Source organism: Mesoplodon bidens (assembly GCF_964165515.1).
Source record: "Mesoplodon bidens genome assembly, chromosome: X".
Classification (NCBI taxonomy): Eukaryota; Metazoa; Chordata; class Mammalia; order Artiodactyla; family Ziphiidae; genus Mesoplodon; species Mesoplodon bidens.
The window spans coordinates 2,341,181-2,364,545 of record NC_138163.1 but is presented as its reverse complement, the minus strand read 5'-3'; the positions used below and the strand labels follow the sequence as shown (position 1 = coordinate 2,364,545).

The 23,365-nt window shown below is 50.5% G+C and overlaps 1 protein-coding gene across 1 annotated transcript; it reads left to right on the top strand.

The window, feature by feature from the left end:
• Positions 1–15,816: 15,816 nt before the first annotated feature.
• On the top strand, positions 15,817–21,915 carry FATE1 (fetal and adult testis expressed 1; the record flags this gene model as incomplete). The annotated part of the gene is made up of 5 exons (XM_081222187.1): positions 15,817–15,893; positions 16,677–16,681; positions 16,952–17,069; positions 20,932–21,010; positions 21,784–21,915. 5 exons carry the CDS (start codon positions 15,817–15,819, stop codon positions 21,913–21,915), a joined length of 411 nt encoding a protein of 136 aa, XP_081078313.1.
• Between the last annotated feature and the right edge of the window lie 1,450 nt (positions 21,916–23,365).

Genomic DNA, 23,365 nt, shown 5'->3' with positions numbered 1-23,365 from the left:
TAGGACTCGTGTCCTGTCCAGCGTGAAAGCCTCGTTCAGGGGCCTCCTGTTTTCTTTTTAACTTTTTTAAGACTGTGCCACCACGAAACAGCCTTAGCCTCCTTGTTGCCAAATAATTTCCTCTCCGTGGATTTGTAGGAAGTCGGGTGTCAAAGACAGGCGGAGGGGGTAGGGATCGTGCATGCATCAACATCTCTGGGGAGAGCCACAGGCCAGAGAGCCGAGCTCTTCAAGAAGCCCTCACGCCCCTGCCATTCTGTCCTCCTGTCAGGGACTGGCTTCTCTTATGCCAAAGGAATCACCCCATTGAATTGATTGTGGTCAGAAGGTCCATAGGCTCGGGCCCGGGGGCCACGCAGCTGGTCGAAGACCTGTTTGTCTGAAGCCTCGCCACAGAGATGAGGGAGAGAAGCCAGCCCTTCAGCGCCCTTTTCCCTCGCTAGCCCTGTGCTTTCTGTCCTTGCTCCTTTGTCAAGGACAAGGACAGAAGAGAAACAAAAAGAGTAATAACACAACGAACACAATGAAACAAAACGATATCACTGGGGCCACTCATAGGGGTTCGAGGGAAATCAGTCACGCAGATCATGTGACACTCCCCTCCCCCGACACTCACCCCACACTCCCGACCAGGTTCAAAGGAATGTCTGGAGTCACCTGGAAGGAGGATGGGGTGTGTGAAGGATGAGGGGCAGGGCCTGGCCGACAGAGCTGCCTCCTTCAGACTGGTGGCGTTGCCATCTGGAGGGTAGCTCTGATCCTACTGTGCTTGGCCTCCCCTAGACCCTGGCTCTCCAGGCACGTGCACCAGCTGTGCTAAAGCCGCTACCCACTGGCACGAGCCCTAGCATAGCCTTGGGAAAACGGACGCTGCTGACCCTGCCTGTGGAGCCCATGGCCTTTGAACGGGCGGGGTCCAGGCTTGGGCAGAGAGCTGAAGTTTTCTCCTTGTGAGGTTGGCCCGTGGGATGATTAAACCCACAAACTGGGCTTCCTCAGCACTGTGCTCTCTGGCTGTGAACTTTTAGGCTACTGCCCTTTTCGTGAGTGGGTGTGTTGAGATGAACTTGAATTTCAGATGGCTGATTTCTTCTTAATGATGGTGCCCACCTGGGGAGAAGATCCACAAGTGTCCCTTTTTAGAAATTTCTCTGTGGGGGAGATGGGGAAGCTCGTGACCTGGGGTTAACGGCCCATCAATGATTTGCTCTCTCATAGCAGATGCTTGGTCCACTGTTAGTAGCCCCTTTCTGTGGCCCAGGAGCTGCCCACCTCTCCATTTCAGTGAGGCTTCAGGCCACAGCGGGGCAGAGGTGACCCGCCCTTTAACTGTCAGTGACCGCGCAAAAGACACTGTCAATACTGCCTCCCTACCCCTCCATCTTCATCCTCCTGGCCTCAGCACCAAACCATTTTTCCTCTGTGGTGCTTTAAAAAATGTAGCAAATTTTTGTGGGACCCCAAAGAGTGCACAGCCAGGGTCTATTGGCAACCACAGCAGTTTAAAACCCGCTGAGAAGACAAGCTTCTCTCTGTCTAAACAGCTCTCCAAGGCAGTCCTCAGGCCTCGTTCTTTGAATGTGGCCCTGCCTAGAGGCCACAGATGACTTCTGGAGGCTCCTCCAGTCCTGGGCACTCACCCAGGAACATGCTTCAAACGAGGAGGCTTTGTGTTCTTACCCCAGCGAGGCCACCAGCTTGGATAACACAACCCTGTGGCCGGGGTTTTCCATCCTTACCCCTACCTCACAGGCCTCCTGGAGGCTGACTGAGCTAATGCCTGTGTAGTGCTTGAGACACTGGGAAGCCAGTGCAGTTTGCCCTTAGGAAGATTCTTCTAGAAATATGTAGGTTACAAGGGACCAGTTCTAGCGGAGGCCTTTGTAGGACTCTGAAGTCGAGTCTCAACCTGGGGAGTCAGTCTCCTGCAAGTTGGACCGTTCTGCACCCCTGCTCCCTTTCCCGAGAGCTCCCTGAAGCCAGAGGTGCTGACCAGGTGGCATTCCACCTTTCTTTCCTTCCTCTTTTCCTCCCTCTGGGCCTCCAGCACTGCACTCCTGCCCTTTCTCGCAAAGGCATTTTGGGCCTAGAAAGCCCCTGCTTTGTCCATGAGGGATGCTGGGGTCCATCCTATTCAGCCATGTTGGAGGACCCGGGGCAGCCTGAGGCTCCGGGGCCGGTCCCTGCCATCCCAGCCTTTCCTCGGGGGCCGTGACTATGTGTGACCCGGGAGCACGGGAGAGAGCCAGGCATGGGCCCCACTCACCAGAGCCAGAGGGAGGCTGCCTGGGACTGCCTGCACCCTTTGGCCCCCGTCGAGCCCCTCTCTGCTGAGCTGCTTGCTGTTTGCAGCTGGCTGGAGGTGGGAGTGGGTGGGATGCAGGAGCCCGGCCCGTTGGAGGGCGGCCTGCATCCTGCAGGCGCCGAGCTCTCCGGTTCAGGTGCTTTGCAGCGTTCTTCCACGTGGGGTTGCCACCGTGGTCTCTGGGACATTTTTCGCAGTATATCATAGAAAAAAAGATTGTACAGTACACCATGGTCATAACTCCTCGCGGTGCACATTTGGCTTTTACGAATGCCCTGTACATATCTTTTCAAACTCTGTCTTTGTATGGATGTTGATTTGATACAACGCTTCATCTGCAGTAGCCACATTTTCATTGTTTTTGGACTTGTGTGTGTGTGTGTGTGTGTGTGTGTATACACGTGTGAACGTTGCCTTTTTTCACATGCTTATCTGAAACAGTAGCCGGTGTGTGGCTATATTTGTACCAGGAGGGTTCCGGTCTGAAGGGAGGAATGTCACCTCCTAGGGCTAGGCAGCCTGAGGACAGGACCCTGAGTCAGGAAAGCCGAGATTAGCTGTTGGAGCGAGCCCGCCAGAGTTGCCGCCTTCTGCCCTCCTTCACAAAACGTTTTGGATGAAGATGAAGCAGCTCTATCCTGTGGGCCTCCCCACTGTGGGACGCCCCCCTCACACGCCCTTTTGGAGCAGTGCCCCCAGCCTTGGCTCCTGTTCTGTGGGTATCAGCAGCTGAAGGAAATCTGAGCACTCCTGGGCCTTTTTGTTTTTTATTTTTATTTTTGATGGAAAGATGTGTGACTGTTGACTTTGGGAATGGCAGGGCTGGTTATTTAGATAATTTTCACTTGAAAGAAAATAGAAAAGGCTTTGGCAAATTCCTTGGAATGTGACTGTCACATGTCTTCAACCAAAATCTTTTAAAGACTTTTTTCAAACAAGCATCACAATCTTGTCCCTCCCCTGCTACTCCCCATCACTTGGGGGTTTTCAAAACAAAAGCACAACAGGGAGCGGAGTGCGCAGGTGCCCAGTGTGTGCAGCCCTGCACAGCTGTGACGCGCCCTGGCTGACGGACACACAACACTGCGCCGTCTGACCCGGAGGCCAGGGCCCTCCTCTTCTACTTGCGAATCCCACTGCCACTAGTCTGAATTCCGTAGGGTGCTTCGGAAAATAGGAATCTGCCCAATTTGTTGGACTTTGTGTTTTTGGTAGCTTGAAGATGACGGATCCGGGTCAGGAAAGCATCTTTTTGCTAAGGAGTTGGAGCCAGATGTTTCTTCTCTGGCTGGGGGTTGATCTTTTCACAACCAAATGGCATCCTACAAGAAGAACTGAAAACAACACTGCCTCTAGATTGTTCCTTTGTCAAAGAGAGAGAGAGAGAGAGAGAGAGAGAGAGGGCGGGGGGGAGGGAGAGAGGGATTAAGAGAAACTCTCTTACCTACACTCTCTGTTTCTAGGAGTGTGTGTGTGTGTGCTATGTGTCATGTGTGTGCCCTCACGTTCAAGGCTGAGATGGAGAGCTGGGCAGCCAAGCTGCTGTCTAGGCTGCTTTTCAGCTTGACAGGAACGCAGCTCCATCTCAGGATCGCACCGATTCAGAAACAAGCACATCCTCCCCGCTGAACTCTACTCATACTAATCAGTATAATTAGCTAATTTAAAAGTACTTTAATCAGGCTGCCTGCAACTATGGTAAAAGCCCATTAATTGGAAGCCCACTAATTCAAAACTTAGAGAAAATCACAACTTACGATAATTCATGGTATCTGCGCTTGTCACTCCGTAGAAATATTCAAGATATTCTTCCCTTCAGTTAGTTTTCAGGGTCATATGTGTAAGAAGGATCTAGTTTAAGATGAGTACCTTTTTCAAATAAAAGGCTCAAGATATTATGGATCCCTTCACCGTGCCTTCGGCAGTTCTCATTTGTCGGGCTCTTCGTGTACAGGACGATCTCGGGTTCTCTCTCTGTACTGTGGGGATGTTGGGTATGGCAGCTTTTCATTCTCCTCCTTTATTTGCTCTATGAATAAAATAGTTTGTGAACTAAACTGCAATTTAAAGTAATATAACTGTATATCTCGCTAAATAGTCTGTAAAGCAGATGTTTCACTATAAGACCGGCCACTCCCATCATTCGCCCCCAGATATTCGAATGTATCGAGCTTTTCCTTTCACAGGCTGTGGGCGGTGAGTCTCTCTGGAGCAAGAATTTTCCTGACAAAGATATCCTAACGGCGCAGCACACCCCCTCGGGCTCAGTGCCTCAACAGTTGTCCCACTGTCCTGAGCTATGTGACCGTTGCCCAGTGCCCGCCCTTCGCCCGCCCCCAGCCCAAGTATTAACACAGATATTCAAGATTGGGACAAATCCCACAGCTGCTTATGCCTCCGAATCTGTCTCCCCTTACGGATCCCACTTTCCCAGGCCTGAACACACCTGCTCCTTCACTCTGTGGTCGTGAATTTGTGACAGTGGAAACCCTGATATGTGCAACTGAGCTTATAGACAAGATTACTGTGAAATGGATTAATTTTGGTACCACTGTAAACTGTGCTCGTAATTCATGTGTTGACCCATGTCAGCTGGGAAGTCTGTACATTCAGGAATATGTCAGGATTTCACTGGAGCCTGGGGGCAACACACAAATGTACTTCTGATTTCTTTCTCTCTCTCTCTCCTTTTGTAATTGTTGGGTTTAGCTGTTACGTTTGTCTCTTTCTGTACCAGAAGATAATGAATAATAATAAATAATAATAAACAGCAAATGGTATTCATTTGTGTTCTGTCCTCACCCACCTTGGATCCCTGCTGACTCTCACACTTCCATGGGGCATGGATGGTTGTGGGCCACACTTGTTTTTCCAAAAGTCAGGCTGTAGATAAGGAAGCAGCCCAAACCAGTTTAGAAGCAGGAAGCAGAGATGTCCTGGGTCCTAAAGTTTGCCCCATACGTGTAAGATGATCTGCTGACCCGTCCCGCTGGGATGAGGTTAGTAAGGTCTGTCACAAATCACGTTAACAAGTTCCCTGTCACCTGATCTCTGGTTACTAATAGACGTGTCCTTTACTAGAAAAGATGTCCTGCTTGGTTTCAGCGCTGGGGGAGGGGTGGAAGGGAGAAATTTCTCTGTGCCCTACATAGGTGGGACATAGTACTCAGGTTTTGCCCTGGCTCAGCTTCCTGAATTCTGATGATGGCAGGAGTACAAGACCATTCAGAGGGCAATGATGCCTTAGCCTCCCCTTGGAGGAAGTGTGGTCTTAGCCCCGAGCACTCCCAGCTGTTGGTGTGGAGTGAGGTATGGCCATGGGAAGTTGCTGGTGAAAGTTGGGCCCACCCCCAGTAATGAAAGTAATCCACCCTTTAATAGGAAAAGTCATGGCAGTGATGAGACAATGGCAGTGAAATTCAGGGCCTCTTTCAAGGATTGAATGTGGAGGCTCAATGCCAAGAATGACAGCCAGAGGCCTTAGGTTCCATCCTTATCCCAAGCTGGCTTACTGAGTGATGCCAAGCTTCTGGAGATGCTGGAAAGTCAAATGAAGACTCTTCAAGCAGACTCCAGCGCACAGATGGGATCATGTTATGAACATAGGTTTTCAACTTCAGGCTCTTTTTGTTAGAAACTAGCACTCTAGGCAGCCACTTAGGGTCCCAGCCTAGTCCATGCAAGGAAGCTAATACGTGAGGTCCTGGGAAGGTAGGACCCCTCTTTTCACCCTTTCCCCAGACCCCATCCTGTACCATGGCCACACCCTTACAGCAGCTGGCTTGAGATCTGACAGAATGAAGGGACTGAAGGACAGTGGAGAGGAGCCATGAGCTGTGCTTGGAAATGATCAAAGCCAGCATTTATTGAGCACTTAGTGTATGCCAGGCCCTGTAGATGCATTAACTGAGATGATCCTCTCAATAAACCTGTGACATCTGAGGGGAGCAAGGCCCGAAAGGCGTGCCATTCGACTAAGGCCTCCCAGAGAAGAAGTATCGGCCTCATCATGTGAACCCCATTCTGTCCAGATTGTCCCCGCGCAGGCCACTCATATGGCATTGCTGCTCTGCTTTGGAGATCACTTTGCTTTTGTTTTCTTGTTGACTGTTCATCCTCCCAGCACACCCCCCGCCGCTTCCTGCCCAACTGTTAATTCCACAAGGGCAGGGACCATGTATAACTGTTCCTTTGTCACCACTTCCTCCCCAGAACTCAGCACAGTGCCTGGCTCACAGTCAGTGTTCAATTAAATAAAATGTGTTGACTGATTTTATTCTCCAGTCATAAACCAAGGTCCTTGTATTAGTTTGGTCGGGGTGCCATAACAAAGGCCTGCAGACTGGATGGCTTAAATGACAGAAATGTATTGTTTCCCATTTCTAGAGGCCAGAAGTCTGAGATCAAGGTGTCGGCAGGGTTGGTTTCTCCTGAGGCCTCTCTCCTTGGCTTGTAGACAGCCGTCTTCTCCCTGTGTCTTCATGTGGTCTTCCCTGTGTACATGTCTGTATCTTAATCTCCTCTTCTTATAAGGACACCAGTCATATTGGATCAGGGACCACCCTATTGACCTCATTTAACCTTAATTACCTCTTTAAAGACCCTACCTCTCAATATAGTTGCATTCTGAGGTACTGGAGGTCGGTATTTCAACGTATGAACTTGTGGAGGGGGGACACAGTTCAGCCCATAACATTCTATTCATGGCAGGGGAGTCTTTGTTGCCCCTTCTCCCAACCCCGAGCACATCATGCACCCTCTGGAAAAGCTTGGGGGTGGACATCATGACTTCTCTGAGATGCTGACAAAGACAGGGGCACCTTGCCATTCTCAAACCGTGCCCCAGAGCAGATTCTTCCTTGCCACAGATGGATGGGTCTGGGACAGCTGCTGAAGGTCCCCACAGGGCAGGTGGGGTTGGGAGAGGCGAAGTGGGCTTCAGAATGGTTTTCCCAGGGTCTCTCTGTGGAGAGTGATGGGAGAACCCAAAGTCTGAAGAACAGACAAACTATTTGTGCGCTCTCACATTTTTTTTAATAGACAAAACATGTCGTTTTCATGAATCACAAGCCTAGCAACTTCAGTAACAGTGGCTTTCAACAATTTCTCTGACAAGCTCAAACTGTGTGATGGATTCAGTTTTACTGGGCTTTATGTGCTGTAAAAATAGAGGCTACAGACGCTGGGTAACATTCATATCAGGCTGGTTACACTTAATCACAGAAACACAGTGGGTGGGCTGGTTGATGCCAGCACATCCCAGAGTCCTGGGCTGACCAGGCATGGAGGGAGGGGTGCTGGTAGATCACTGTGTCCGCCAACCTGGGTGTGTCCCTGCTTCCACCCAGGCCATGGGGCTCCGGAAGGGTCCTACCTGTTTGGAGCTCTGGGCCTAGCTTGGTCGGGGAGGCATGAGACAAGCCATAGCCACAGAGCATGTGGAAATCTCTGCTAGGTTGGAGTAGGGGGCTGCCAGAGATAGCCTTCCTGAAGAAGCCATATCCAATCTAAAGCTTGAAGGATGAGTAGAAATCAGTCAGGCAAAAAGAATAGAAGACAATTAAACCAGGCAGAGGGAGAAAATGTGAAGAGGCCTGGAGGCCAGCAAGGCCATCATGTTTTTAAGACAACAGAAGAAGCCAGGGTAGCAGAAGGGGAAAGTCTTGTGCAAGATGAGACTGGAAAAGGTAGAGGGAAGTCAGTCCATGTAGGGATCCCCAGGCCACACTCAGGATTGTAGTCTTTAATGATAGTGGGAGCTAGAGGCCATGACCACGCCTATTATACTGACAACGATCTCTCTGCCTGCTGTATGGAGAACGGGCTCAACAGAATCAAAGAGATAAGGTAGGAGGCTATGGCAGTCATCCAGGCAAGAGATGCTGATGGGATTGTCTAGGTTGGTGAGAGAGGAGACAGACAGAAGTAAACCATGGAGAAGATGTTTCCTCAAACACCGAATTACATGTTTAAGAGGTTGTATGAGGGTTCTCCAGACACAGAACCCATCTGAGATATATTGATAGATATTGAGATATAAATATATATCTCTATAGATATCTATCTCTATATAGATATAGAGATAGATATAGAAAGAGATTGATGTATTGTAAGGAATCGCCTCAGGCAACTGCAATTATGGAGCCTGGGAAGTCCCAAAATATGCCCTCTGCTAGCTGGAGTCCCAGGAAAGCCAGTGGTGTGAGTTCCAGTTCAAAGACAGGGGAAGATCAATGTACCAGCTGAGGTAGTCAGAGAGAGGGGCAGAAGAAGCAAATATCCCCTTCTTCTGCCTTTTGGTTCTATTCATAGCCCTTAATGGATTGTATGACGCCCACTTACATTGGGGAAGGCCATGTGCATTACTCAGTTCACCAATTCAGATGTTGATATCACCCGGAGCACCATCACAGACACATCCAGAAATCATGTTTAGCTAAATATCGGGGCACCCTGTAGTCCAGTCAAATTGACACAAAAGATTAACCATCAATCACAGAAGGAACAGAACCATGCATAGTCACTGACTGGGTTGGGAGGGGGTTGGGAGGAGTCCCACATGACTCTCAGCTTTGGGGGCTCAGACAGTGGGTTAGATGTTGGGACCATTCTCCACGAAGGTAGAATAGGTTCACTTCCCCTGGAGGAAGAGTAGGCTGCGGGGAGGATATTGAGTGTGTGGTGTGGAGTGTGTCTGAGGGGGAACTCAAGAGGGAGGATTAGGCTGAAGCAGCAGATAGCAGAGTCATTTGTGTTACCACAAAGATGCTAAATGAAGTCGGTATGGGCCCAATGGGCCACAAGAGACGTCAGACAGGCAGGGGGAACTCACTGGAGTATAAAGTCCTGGAAAGCGGGGGAGGAGAGGGTTTCTAGCAGAAGAGACAAGACAATGATATGAAGTGCATCCAGGAAATCAAGTAAGATGAGTGAGGCGGCTCCATTGGATCGAGATGCTAGGAGGTCATTGGTGACCTTGGCCTGGGGCACTTTCAGTTGAGTAGTAAGCCATATCGAATGAGGAGAGGAATATCTGGGAGGTAAAAGAGTGGAGACAGAGTCTGTGGTGGGGGCAACACTTTCCAGGAGTTGAGAAAGGACATTAGCATGAGTGAGACCAAACCCCATGGGAGGACAGTGGCGTGAGGTAGACCAAACACCATGGGAGGACAGTTGGGGTTTTTTATGTTTGTTAGTTTACCACTCAGGTAATTTTTATTCAACAATTGATGAGTTCCTACCACGAGTCAGGCAGTGCACTAAGTGCAGGGGCAACAGAGAGAGGTGAGCAAAGCCCACAAGGTCTCTGCCCTCATGGAACTGCTATCTTAGTGCTGAGAAAGATGTGGCAATGTTTCTGGGCTGAAGAGAGTCACCCTCGTGAGGGGAGTAGCTGAAGGCCCAGGAGGATGCAGAGATAGGTCACTGATAGAACTGAAGCCGGGGCCCAAGCTCGAGGGCCACCACCTCTGCCAGCAGCGGACAGTTCATCCTTTGAAACGAACAAGCAGGACGGTCTTGAGGACGGTGTGCATATCCCACAGCACCAGCTTCAAGCTCGAACTCTGCTAGGAGCTGAGTGCCTCACATTCCATGGCCCCTTCCCCAAGCCACATTGCCCAGGGCCACACAGCCAGTAAATGAGGAGCCATGGCGGGAGGGGTGGAGGAGAGCAGGCAGACTGCTGGCCCCGTCTTCCAAGAGTGAAGGTCAGGGCAGAGTGGGTCAGGGGCTAGAGGATGTTTGCTGGAACTCTCTTGAGCCATTTCCTCCCTCAGACCTCCTCCTGTTCCCACAGAGACCCTGGGTAGCCTGTCTGAAGACATGGGTTTGCATCTAAGCCCCGCCACTGAACTGGCTAAGTGAACTGGCTCACATCCCGGCCCTCCATGGGCTCCAAATTGTCTATCTGTAAAACGGGGGATACAGGGAAGAGGATCGGCTTCGTGGATGGGAGAGCTTGTCGCTACTTTACCGGGACTGTTTCTCGCTCACCCAGGGTTCTCCTCTCTGTGCCTTCCTCCAGATCAGAGGGGCTGCGGCTGCATGTGCTTTCGAGCAGCTCAGCATCTGCACCTTTACAGCACTTTTTCCACCTCTTCGTTATTGTTGGACATTTTCCTTTGGCCCCCGACCCTCTTGAATTTTACATACACGTCACATTTCAGTCATTGGTTATGGAGACAATTGAAAGCAGATGCAGTGCTCTATGAGGAATCACCTGGCAGGCAAAGCCGAGGACTCTGCAAGGCCAACTTATCCAATCCCACCCCTGGGGAATCAGGAGAGAGGTCCTTCCCCACCCACGACAAGGGTTCCCTGCACCAGACGCACAGTTGACCGACAGGCAAGTGCCTATGCCCTCCGGGTTTCAGAATCTACCGCCAGCTTTGTGTGGAAGGGATTCGTGGACCAACGGAGAGACAGGAAGGAAGAAGGAACAGCGGGGGCAGCAGCTGCTACACCGAGGTGGGGTGGGGTCTGGGGACAGAGGGCAGGTTTCCTGTCATCATGCTTCGCTCTTGGTCCTGCTCTTGCCCCACCTGTGGGGCAGTCCAAAGTTATCCCTCGGGCCATCAGCCAGCAACAATCACCCTAAACTAGGTGGTTGCAGCTCCCCCTGCCTTGTCCAGGCAGCTGCTCTTCACAGGGGGAACCTTTAATAGCGGATCTGAAGGGACCCAGAGCATCTATCTGAGCAGCACGGTTCTGCCGGTAGGCTTGTCAGCCAGATCTGGGGCTGTGTCAATGTCTTTAACTCACTTCTGCTGGAGCTGCTCCCTCCCAGACTGGACCAGAGTTCAGGAGGCGTGACCAGCATTTCCACTCAAAGCACGTAAGACTTTTCTATCAACCTGAGTCCCCTGGGAAGGCAAAGCTCTAGGGAGCACCCACCACACTCCCAGGGAAGCAGAATGTGGCAGGATTAAGGGTAGGACCGCCACAAAACAACCCCCTGCTACTGTCGCCACAGACCCATGGACTTCTGGCCCATCTGTTTCTATCTGCCCTCGAGAGCAGGAGCTCCACGAGGACGGGGACCTCGTCCCTAGCCCCAGTGCCTGGCACCCAGCAGTCTTGACTCAGGGCGGTCATTCTGGATGAGAGAAGCCCACATGTGGAAAGCGAGGAGCTTCCTGTAGCCTCCTGCTGATGGCCCTGTCCCCAAGGAGGGGTGGGTTCTAAGGGCTCCCCAGGTGGCCCTGCCACTTATTTCCCTCTCTCTGCTCATGAGGTGGCCCTCTTCCCCTAGGCCAGCTATAGTCCCTGACGTTTGCTTGCTGCCCTTCCTGTCTTTTTAAGGAATGGAAGGACAGCTGCCAGGCTCTGTGAGTCCCCCTTCCCTTTCCCCTCTGTCTTGGGGAGGGCCCTGGGGCTCCAGGGATGACCTCAGTACCAGCTGCTTCCAGAAGCAGGAAGCAGAATTGTTTACAGGTTCCTAAGTTTCATTAGCAAGTAGAGAGGAAGCTCCCAGATGCTTGGAAGATCTGGGTTTGCAGCCAAAATCAGGGTCACTTACTGGGGCTTGAGACTAGCTGCCTGAGACTGTGCTGTGAACAGAGCTGGGGGGCAGCAGACCATCGCACCCACTAGCTTTGAAAGGCCTCTTCCATAGAACCCCAACATAAGAAAGTGATAAAAACAGCACTGCAGTGGGTGAAGAGAGGCTGGAATAGCCCTAACACACTTCCCTGAAACCATGAAACAATTGGAAACTAGATTCTAGCCCAATCTTCCATGTGAGATGGGAAACAGCCTCAGAGCAGAGGAAGCAATTTGCCTAAGATGCCCCAGTGTCAGAGGTAGGAGACACTCCCAGGTGTACTGACCCCAGGTCTGGGTTCCCTCTACCTCCCTCTTCTGCTTGCAAGGGAAGTGGGAGCAGGTAGCAGACATGGCTATGAGACCTCAAGCCGGTCAGGAGACTGAATAGAGTACGTGGCTGTCTGAACAGCTGGGAGAGGCCAGTGGTTGGAAGGTATTGGTGGAGGCAAGTGGTCGGGCAGGCAGACAGGCAGACAGACACAAGACGAGGACAGACAGGCAGACAGGCAGGCAACAGCCCGAGGTGAATACTTGCTCTGTGGGGAGGAGGGGGCTGGATGCCCTCTAGATTTCAACACAAACTTGCATGCAATTAACTGGGTTTGTTTGGTCCCCAGTGAAGGCTCTAAGCTCACGATCACCTTTAGGGAAAAAGATGATATGTTTTCTTTGGAGACGCTTAGCTTGAAGGGAGGGAGAGCTTTCACCCACATCCCTTTCTGTTAATAAAACAGCTCCTATTTTAATAAAGATTGAAGCCCTCCAGCAGACAGTTCAGAGGAAAGAAATACAGAAGATCAATAAACATATGAAAAAATGCTCAGGTTTATTCATAATTAAAGCAATATAAATTAAAACAACATTGAGATAGAGATCATTTTTCACACAGCACAATGATGCTTTTTAGAAAGTTTCATAAAATATCTTCTGTTGACAAGTCTGTGAAGAAACCAGCACTTTCTTCCCCTTGGTGAGGTCCCCCTTGGTTCAGCCTCTTCAGAGGGGACATTGTCAATATTGGTCAAAATTGTCAGCACACGTACTCTAGAACCCCACAATTCCACCTCTAGGCACCAGCTCTACAAAAACATGTAGACACATGTGCAAAGAGGCATGTCCAGGAATGTTCCCCGCTACGTTGTTTATAAAAGCAAAAGGCTCTAGACACCCCAGATGTCCACGAGCATGTGCATAAACAGGGGTGCAGCCGTGCAGCAAAATACTGTACTGTGTTCAAATGACGTGAAGTAGATTTGTTCTGACAAGGGAGATCCCCAAGGCACATTGTTCACTTCAAAAAGTAAGTTTCAGAACAGCACGTACCTCAGATGTATGATCTCATTTATGTAAAACACTGCAAACATATACACACACACACCTAAGCCAGATGTTCTCTGCACCGCTCCACCCCACTCTCAGAGTCATCTGTCTAACCTCCATGTGGGGAAGATCTTCGGGTTCCCTGGCTCTCTTCTCCGGGAGCCTTCCACTGGGGTTTAGGTCTGTTCAGCCCACCACTCACACCTGGCCATGAACCAACCTCCTGGCCCCCGTAACACTTGCAAGATCACTCTGTACCCACGGTGCTCTAGCTTTTCGGGCCCCTGAGGTTGTCACACCAGACAGTGGGGGATTTGGGGAGTGTTTGTTTGGAGTAAAGGTTTGGGGCGATTCCAGAAGGAAATTATGCCATTGGGGAGAAAAGTTCAGCATGCTAGAGAGACATGGTAAGGGGCAAGTTCAAAGTCACACAGCAAATTTAATCTCCCACAGCCCAGCCATCCTTGGTGCCCAATTCAAGAGAGGCAGACAGGCCAAGGTGGTGAAATACCAGGGTTTCTGGGTGGCATTGGGGGCCCTAGGGATTGGGAAGGAAGTCTCCCCACCCTCTCTGCTTGGCTTTAGGTGGTGGGGTCCTTTGCCACCAGGGGTCAGTTCTTCTGCATACACCTGGACCCAGTGACCCAGGGCCCAGGAAGCCCCAGCTGGCCAAGGCCAGTTAGTAGTCAGAGGGGACTCTGATCTGAGGTCAATAGTGCAAGGTCATGCCCATACCTATCCAGCTGACTTGACTGCTCTCACAATCAGCCACCCTGTAGTGGGGGGACTATAAGTTCCATCCATCGTCCAATGGGGAGACTGAGGCCCAAAGACTTGCTCAAGGTAAGTTCAAATCTTGAACTCATGTGGAGGATGGGCAGGGCATAGGGTTGCCAGCTAAAATACAGGGCACCCAGTTAAATGTGAATGTCGGATAAACCATGGATAAATTTTTAGTGTATGTAAGTCCCAAATACTGCATACCTACACTAAAAAATTATTTGTTGTTTATTTGACATTGAAATTCAGTTGGCATCCTATAGTTTTACCTGTTCAGTCTGGCAGCCCTGGCCTGCCAGAGACCCACGGCTCCTGCTGCCCAGGCTCCCAGAGTCCCACAGAGCACACTTCTCTGCTCCTGAGGTGGCCCTCCAGAAAGCTCAGATTTCACTGCAGCTGCTCTCCTGGAGCTGGAGAGGGCTTCTCCCAGGGTCCTCAGGAATGCAGGCAGGGCCTTTGTCAGCTCAGCTCCGGACAGCTTGTTCCCAGAGCTGGACAGGTGGGGCCCCGGAGGGGGTCAGGCAGCCCACATCGTGCCACCCTCTCTAAGCGAGCCCGGCCCCTCCCCTTCCTCTCCTTTGCCCCTTTCCTTCCTCCCTTCCTCTTCCCCTCCCCCCTTTCCTCCTCTCCCTCCCACCTGGTCCCAGCTGTGCTTGCTTTCTTTTGCAAATAACCTCCTCTTCCCCAGGGGCTCTGGGGCTGTTCCCAAGAGCTGAGGGTTCACCTTTGGAGCTTGTATGAGTCGGGGTTCTCCAGAGAAATGGAACCAATAGGATGTATGTGTATGTATATAAATGTGCATATATATGTGCGTGTGTATAGAAAAATTTATTTTAAGAAATTGGCTCATACCACTGTGGGGCTAGCAAGGCCAAAATTTGCAGGGCAGTTCAGCAGGTTGGAATCTTAGGGAGGGGTTGATGTTGCAGTCTTGAGCAGAATTTCTTCTCTGGGAAACCGCAGTCTTTGCTCTTAATGCCTTCAACTGATTGGAAGAGGCCCACCCACATTATCAAGGATTCATAATGTCCTTTACTTAAAGTCCACCAATTGTAGATATTAACAACAGCTACAAAATGCCTTGATAACAACACCTAGACTAGTGCTTGATGGAATAACTGGGGGCCTTAGGCTAGCCAAGTGGACACATAAGACTGACCCTCACAGAGGTTTAATCAGTAGGGAAGCTGAGGGAGAATTTGAACTTAGACCAGGGCGGGCAGGGCTGGGGACACTTGGGGCTTCGGTGGCTGTAGGCAGGTCCTTCTTCTCCTGCCCGTCCCTACTTTGGTTCTCATGGCTCTTGTCCAGGCTGACCCAGGGCATGGAAAAGCCATGTCCCTTGTCTGGGAACTCTGGATTGGGGAAGGCGGGGGATGCCCTGCAGAGGGTGCTTTCTTAAGGGTGCTGTGGCCTGGATTATTAGCCAGAGCTGGGCTTGCAGAAGCCATGATGGGATCTAACCCTGCTTTGGCCACTGACTGACTCTGGAGTCCTGTGCTAGTCTGCCTCTATCTAGAAATGATGTCGGGTGGAGCCTACTTGCCCCCCAGTGGGGTCAAATCAGATGACCCGAGAGCCAGGGCAGTTCTCACAGGCAAAGGTTCTGAGCCTTGTCACTTCTCCTAAGTTGCTTACAGAGTAGCAGGGGAGAAGGCCTCGAACCCAGCCAGCAAGATACAGCGGGAACAGAAGGTGTTGGGTCCAAGGCTTAAGCCCAGAGAGGGAGTCTGGCTCCACCCCCATGTCCAGGTGTATCTTCCTTGAGCTCCTACCCCTCAAAGAGCTGATTTGCCAAGTGTATCCTCTGTGCCCTGCTCCCTGTGCATTCTTGGCCACAGCTTACAAGTGAACAACTGGTTATGATGGCAGGAGGACCCTCTAACATCAAAGAAGACATAGAAATGTCCATGGCTGAAGAACTGGTTCCTGGAAGCCAAGGGTATAACTAAGAGCACGTGATCCCAGCAGGTGAGGATCCCCTGTAATGTCCCTTTCCTTGGGTGTCTGCACCTGTGCATGTGTGTTGGAAAACGTGTGGGTGTGGCTAGGCAGACACTCATATATGCATGTGTGTGTGTTTGCATGTATGTGTGATACATGTGTGTGTGTGTGCCTTGGTGTGCCTACACGTATATTTGTGGTTTGAGTGACAGGCGAGTCGGGGGGAAAGGGATTGATGATGTGAGCATTTTGTAGCCTGTGATGGAGGAGGTTGTGACCAACATCCCCCCCCCCCAGCATCCAAGCTACCAGTGTGTCTATTGCAAAACATTCAGAAAGCTCAATTTATAAGATCAATCAAATCAACTCTCTCTCCTAACCCTCCAAAGCCTTCTTCTGCCCTTTAGAGTAAAATCCAAACTCCTTACGATGATCTACAAGATCCAAACAAGGTCATCTCCTCAATATACTTCCCGCTGTGGCATGCTGACCCACTCCACTGTGCCTTTATGCCTGTCCTTATAACACCCCAAGAGTGTTTCTTCTTCACAGCCTTTGTGCAATGTCTTCCCTCTGCCTGGCATGCTCTTTCCACAGATTTTCCATGGCTGGACTCCTTTTCAGGTCTCTGCCTCAATATTGTTTCTGACTTTTCTAGAAATAATCCCTTCCTTCTGTCTTGTTATCCTGTTTTTATCGTTTTGGCAGCATGTACGTCTTGATCTGAATCTACACTGGTGGACTATTTTCTGCCCCCCTCCCCCATTCTCTCTACACACAGAGATGGTCAGTTTCTTGATTGCTGCCATCTTGTCTCTTGGCCATTGCTGGCTTTTAAGTAACCTAGCCCAGATATTGACACTCAGTAAATATTTGCTACATTTTGAATAGACGAAGAAACTGAGACCTGGGATGAGCCAGTAGACATCAGTGAATGGGTGTCGAGTGATTCCTAAGAAGTTGGGAGACCCTATCCTTTTTCTGGTGTGTTCTGTGCCCATGAAGCCTTGGTATAGCCTCTATGGGTGTTCCTGGGTCCTCTGTTCTTCACCCTAGAAATGAAGGAGCATGGATCCCAGTCCCTGGGTGTTTCTCAGTGGCAACAGAAGTTGGATCTAAAGGCTGCTGGCTCTGCTGCGGTTTGGAATATGGCTGCAACCTGGTCCAAGAAAGTGTACTGTATGGGGCCCTTTAAACTTGGTGGCTGCGTTGGGTTTGGGAGTACCAGCTCTAGTCTGAAGATAGTGAGTCGAGCAGGGCCAGATGTTGACTTTGGGGGAAGGATGAAGCTCCTGTGTACTAGGCAGGCAAACGAGGACAGCAAGGTCCAGCAAGAGGTCAGGGCCATTATTTATTTGGCTGGCAGTTCAACCTAGAGCCCAGAATGCCTGAAGCACACATTGCTTGGGGAGTACATATATACTTTACTGTACAAAAGTCCAGGGTGTGTGAAATGACACTTTCTTTTATTAATAAATGAATAAATATATCTGTTTATATATGTACATCTATATATGTATATTTTCTCTATATATCTATATTTTATATCTATTTATATATATAATTATCTATTTCTACATAACATATATAAAAATAATTATATATAACTATATATAAATATGTAAATCTAGATATACATGTAAATATATCTGTATTTATATCTTAGGGCTTGGACAAGGGTAAGGCAAGCGAAATTCATATGCTCCCTGGTTATTAGGAAATCCAGTCAATTGAATCTGAGTATATTGTGGCCAATCCTTTAAGCTACATTCAATTTGAGTGAGGGAATGTTCCAGAAAAAATGGTGGCTATACTGTTGCAAAGGATACTGGGAAAAGGCAGCCATTTTGGAGAAGAGGAAGACCTGACTGTTCTAGAGAATCACACGAGCCCCTGAGTTCCGTCCTTCTGTAGCCTATCCTTTCAGCTACGTTCGATTTGGGTGAGGGAAAGTTGTAGAAACATGGTGGCTCTACTGTTGGAAAGGTTACCGGGGAAAGGCAACCGGGTTGGAAAGGAGGGAGAACTGATGTTCTAGAAAGTCACCTGACTTCCATTGTTCTGTAATGAATCTTTTAAGGTACACTCACCATCTGAAGGAATGTTCTAGAGAAAATGGTGGCCCCGTGGTTGCATCAAATACTGTGGAAAGGCAGGCATCTTGGGGAGGAGGGAGACATGACTGTTCTAGGAAACTACTTGAGTCTGGTAGTTCTGTGGCTGATTCTGTTAGCTACATTCACCTTGGATGAGGGCAAGTTGCAGAAACATGGTTGTTATACTGTGGCAAAGGTTACTGGGGAAAGGCAACCCCACCTGAGAGGAGGGAGAACTGACTGTTCTAGGGAGTGTTACAATAAATGGTGATATTATTCCACCCCCAATGAATAAAGAGAAAGAGAGCTCCCAGGTCACAGAGCTCCTGGGAATGAAAATAAGCCAGAAATATTGAACTGGATTCATGTGTCCTAAGGCTGAACTCAAATCTAGATGCTCCAGCAGGTCAGGTTCATGCCCTGACACTGACATGGGAGGTGGAGGTGCTAGGGGTATTTAATTAACCTCTGGATCAATTAAAGTTACCTCTTAGGACCACGGGAGTACACCTTTAAAAACTAGAGTCCTTAAATTGAATTTAGAAATTAAATTTAGACATTTAGAGTTAAGTTTCTCAATTCTACTTATTTACTCATTATTTATTTTTCAGTAAAAAAGTTAATGGAACTCTTACTGCCTCTGAGAGAACCACAACCTGAAAGAGCAAAAAATTCATAATACTGCTCTGTTCATTGGGGGTAAAAAATGTAGTGTGCCTTAAAAAGTGTATGAAGATAAAAATAACAGTTTTGGAAATAATTAACAGAGGGAAGCTGGGGCTTGCTGCAGTTCATAGATTTTCCTAATCTCCATCAAATGTAAATAAAAATCCAATGTTTTACAGTGTATATAATTCTAAGTAGAGGGTTTCTAACATTAAAAGCAAAAGAGTAAAAAGGCAACTCTTTTTGGACGGTTAGACCTGTCACCTGATGGATGGTCATAAGTTATCATTGAGCTTACAGATATTGTTAAATTAATTCTTATGATATTGATGTGTTAGATATGTTATCTCAAACAAACAAACGAACGAGCACACCCCAGTCACTGATCCTTATTTTGCCTTCAACTCTCTCAAAACACTTTTTCTCCTTCTGATCCCAAGATATAGGAAAATCAAGGGGATAGTGTGGAAATTGTTCTAGGAGGAAACTCTCCATCTAATTCCCTGTTATAGTCCTGGAGTCTTGTTGACATGCACTGTCCTTTTAATGCTATTTTTGAGGTATCTTAGGAAGAAGAAGAAGAAGAGGGAGAAGAAGGAGAAGGAGGAGGAGAAGAAAAAGAAGGAGGAGAAGAGGAGGGGGAAGAAGAAAATAAAATACTATGGCTGTGAAGTACTACTGTTCACACACACACACAAAATCACACCAATATCTGTGTGCACTTTTGAGAAAAAGAAATGTTGTCCTATCACAACAAATGGAGCGTGGTGGCAAAGTTCTTATGAGAATCCTTTAGACAGAAGATGTTCCACCTTGCACTTTAACATTTTCTAAGGAACAGAGGAGGGCTGCAGGTCTTTCTCAGGTGACAGGTAAGCCTTAGTTGTCTATTTCCTTCTAAGAATGAGGCAAATAGATGAGGCAGCCCAGAAGGCTGAGTCTGGGTGAGGCCTGTCAGATGGCAGGTTCTGCTTCGGCTGTCCTGCCCGGTATCCTTAAGCACTGAGATTCAGAGGGTCCTACTTTGAGGCACCATCACCTCCGCTTTCCCACTCATTTAGTTCAGGTTTGGGCTTCAGGGTAAGTCCCCGGCTGCCTACGAGATGGGATGAGAGCAGTGGGTGACTGTTCCATGTCCAGACCTTCAGTTAGTGCTCCTGTTTTCTACCTCAGTCCTCCTCCACCCTAGTGGTCCTGCAGACTCCAGGTCTGGGTCCTCTCGGAGGGCTGCCGGGAAGGGAGCTCCCTCTCAGCTGCTCCCCATTTGCTTCCAAGAGCCACGAGCCCAGCAGAGGCCTGCTTTGCTGGGTTTCTTTATCGGCACTTTCTGAATTCTACAATCCTGTTGAGCGCTTTCATTCTTCATTGCCTCTCCTGTTATCTTGTTTCTTATGGGTTTATACTATTTTCCTGTCTTTGCTGTCACGTTAATGGAGTCTTAGGTGGACGCAGTGTCAAAAAGGAGAGGCATGTTAGTGTCATGGTTAAGAGCACAACCTCTGGAGTGAAACGTCCTGGGTTCAATGACTGCTTTGCTACTTACCAGCTGTGTGACTTGGGCAAGTTATTTGCCCTCTGCGTCTCAGTTTTCCTCTCTCAAAATGAAGGGATAGTGATACCCCTTTCGAACGGTCTTGATGACGATTTAATGACTTGGTATTGGCAAGTGCTTAGAGGATGGTCCCTGGCATGTGGTGAGTGTGTGTTAAACAAGCAGCTGGTGAAATAGTTCCTCCTGCCCTGGAATCCTAGAGCTGAGATTTGAACCCAGGCAGGTCGGGCATATTCTGCTCCTCTGGCCCACACTGGCTCTTCAGGGCATGAGACCCCTCTGACCCCAGAGCTCTGGGCCAGAGACCCGCTCCCTCAGTCCCAGGAGTCATTAGCAGATGGATCAAAACGAAGGCTGAGGGAATGACTGGGCTCACCCTGGTTTCCCAGTAGCCAGGGTTCTCTCCTGAGCTCCGGTGCTTCCTGTGTGCCCTTGGGAACTGTGGTCACCTTGCTAGGCCTTAATTCCCTTGGTTCTGAAAGTGAGGGTTTCCTCTCCCCTTCAGTGCTTGCTCAGACTCAGCCAATGTCTGCATGTCACAGCGCTGGCAGAGGACCGCTACCCGGGAAGGGAAGGGCCGCAGGCCGACAGACTCACTGTCCAGAGAAGCTGGACGCTGTCCCCACCTTACCCGCCTGCCTTCATGGCCCTCCTGTGCATCCTGGCAGGCCCGGCCTGGGACCACCAGAAGCTCTGAGTCTCTGTCTTTTCTTCCTTCCCAGCATCTCGGAGGCAGATATGGTCGCTGAGATTGGCCTGGAAGAACTAAATGGACTGGAGGTGGAGGTCATGAGAAGACAGGCGAGTGTCCAGGACCCACTTGGAGGGTGGAGGCAGAATCATGGTGTCTTGGGGTGGCTGGGGCCACCCACCTTGAGGATGCGCAGCCTCTCCAATCATCTTACCCTCTAGCACTGGAGGTGAAGTCGGGCTCGCCTCCCCTTCCTCGCAGCCGTCTTGGCTCGTGTCCTATTTTGACGCCCGGCCTCAACCTTGTCTCTCTCCCTGAGATGCGGGAAGGGAGAAGGGGAGGAGAAAAGGAGGAGGAAGAGGGAACGTCAGAGGATAGGAGAAGTCTATGCAGAGAGAACAGGCCAAGAGGTCTGAGCGAGGGCTCGCCTTCATTCACACAAAGTCCAGGTCTCCTCAGGAAGAGTCCCCAGCAGGCATGGGTGTGGCCATGCAGGGGCATCTTCCCTGGTGGCCCTCTCTGGGCCCAGCGTGTCACCCCATCCTGGGGCCCTCCCTCTGGTGCTGCGGTCCCCACACCTTTCCCGGCTCTCCCCGGCACAGCTGGGACGGGCTGGCTTCTTCCGGACAACGGGAAGGACACCAAGGTCGGGGCAAGGCGGCCGGGCCTGAAAACACAGGCAGCCCAGCCCCCGGGTCCCTCTGGGCCCACCCCAAGCCCCTGGTCTCAGCTGCTCTGCTTTCTTCTTGCCCAGAGACACTTTGGCCTCCCAAAGGGCAGCAGAGGCCCTTCCTGTGCTAACGTCCTACTTTTCCCCCTACTGGTGTGCCGTGGGCCTCCCCAGAAGAGACCTGCCCACCAGCCGGCTCCGGTCTCTCTGCAGCTGCACATGATCACCGGGCATCTGCACGCTGTGGAGGACCAGGGTGCCACCTGGCGCCACAGGGAAGCCGTGTTCTTCACCATGCTGTTGTCTACCTGCATTTCCAACCTCTGGCTGTGGATGCGCCAGTGATGCCGACCCGCCGTGGAGCTGGAGCCCTTCCCTCCTCCCCTTCTTCTCTTCTCTCCCTCGGCCACCCCTGCCCATCCTCCTTCCAACTCTCAGCAGCCATCAGCAGCATGAGGGCCATTTCCCAACTCTGCCTGAGGGAAGCCCTAGCTGCTGGAAGGTGGAGGAAGTGTGGAATTCCAAAGGCCTGAATGGGCTGGCATGCAGCCCCTTTGGAGGGCGAGGAGGGTGGCTTCCTGTCCCCACAGTAACACCAGTGATAGGTAGTTCCTGCTTGCCTGTCAGGGCTCCATGGTGACCATCTTAGAGCTAGACCTTGCCTCTGGGCCCTCAGCGTCCCTTCTGTTCCATCCTCGGCATGGGCTTGGCTGTGTCTTCCCTGTTTTCTTCAATGTTGTGTGCAGGGCTTTGCGCAGAGAACGTTCTCAATAAAAGTTCAGTGATAGCAGCAAACACTGGTGGCTGAGCTTCTTGCATCCGGGACTCATGTGGGGACAGCCCCTCCAGACAATGACCTTGGTTCCCTCTTCCCAGCCCCCTCCTCCCTCCCCATCGCCAGACCAGTCGGGGGCCTCCTTAGGGGCAGGGTTTGGCAAGGTCCTTCCTGTGTGGCTTCCACCAGCGACAGCTTATGGGGAAGCGGTTCTGCAGCAGTAGCTTGTCCTGGTTGGGTGTTACAGGAACTCAGGCAGAGGAATCTCCTGGACAGGAACAGAGACTTTTCCATTTGTTCGGGAGGAAATTGAGTCCCAGAGAGGGGAAACATGGCCCCAGGGTCATCTAGCAAGACCGAGACAGGGTTGGGTCTAGGGTCTCCTGAACCCATCTAGGGTCTAGGGCTCAGCCTGCCTCCTACAGACTGGTCGGGGACCAGCCCCGACTCGGCTCTGGAGGCTGGATGGGAGGCCACACAGAGGGCCCTTGAACCCTTCTCCCCTGTGTCCACAGCCCTTTAACATTCACCTCATACAGGGCAGATTGCTGAGTAGGGCAGTGGGACTTGGCCTAAGAGGGCAGGAGTGTCACTGCTTGGGGCCTGGCCTCAGGGCAAATGTACTGGGCTGCAGGAGGCCTTCAGAAGAGCTGCGGCTCTTTCCCTGGGACCAAAGGATAAACACACATTTCTCAGGGGCAAGGACCTAGATCATTACATTGTCATTGGCTTTAGTGGCTAAACGGACCTTACCCAAGCCCCCAAGTGTCTGTCAAGGCTTCTCCACCTATATAGGTGAGAGAGAGTGTTAGTTACTAGATATAAAATAAACATGACCCTGTGTGTGTGTGTGTGTGTGTGTGTGTGTGAGAGAGAGAGAGAGAGAGAGAGAGAACACAAGTGAGGAGGGATGGTGAGAGGGAGAGAGACTTGAGCCCTTGAGCCTGCTCTGCCCCTGGCCCACCCCTCTCTGGCCCTCAGTGGGCTCCACACCATGAGGGAGGTCCTGAGCCTCCGGGG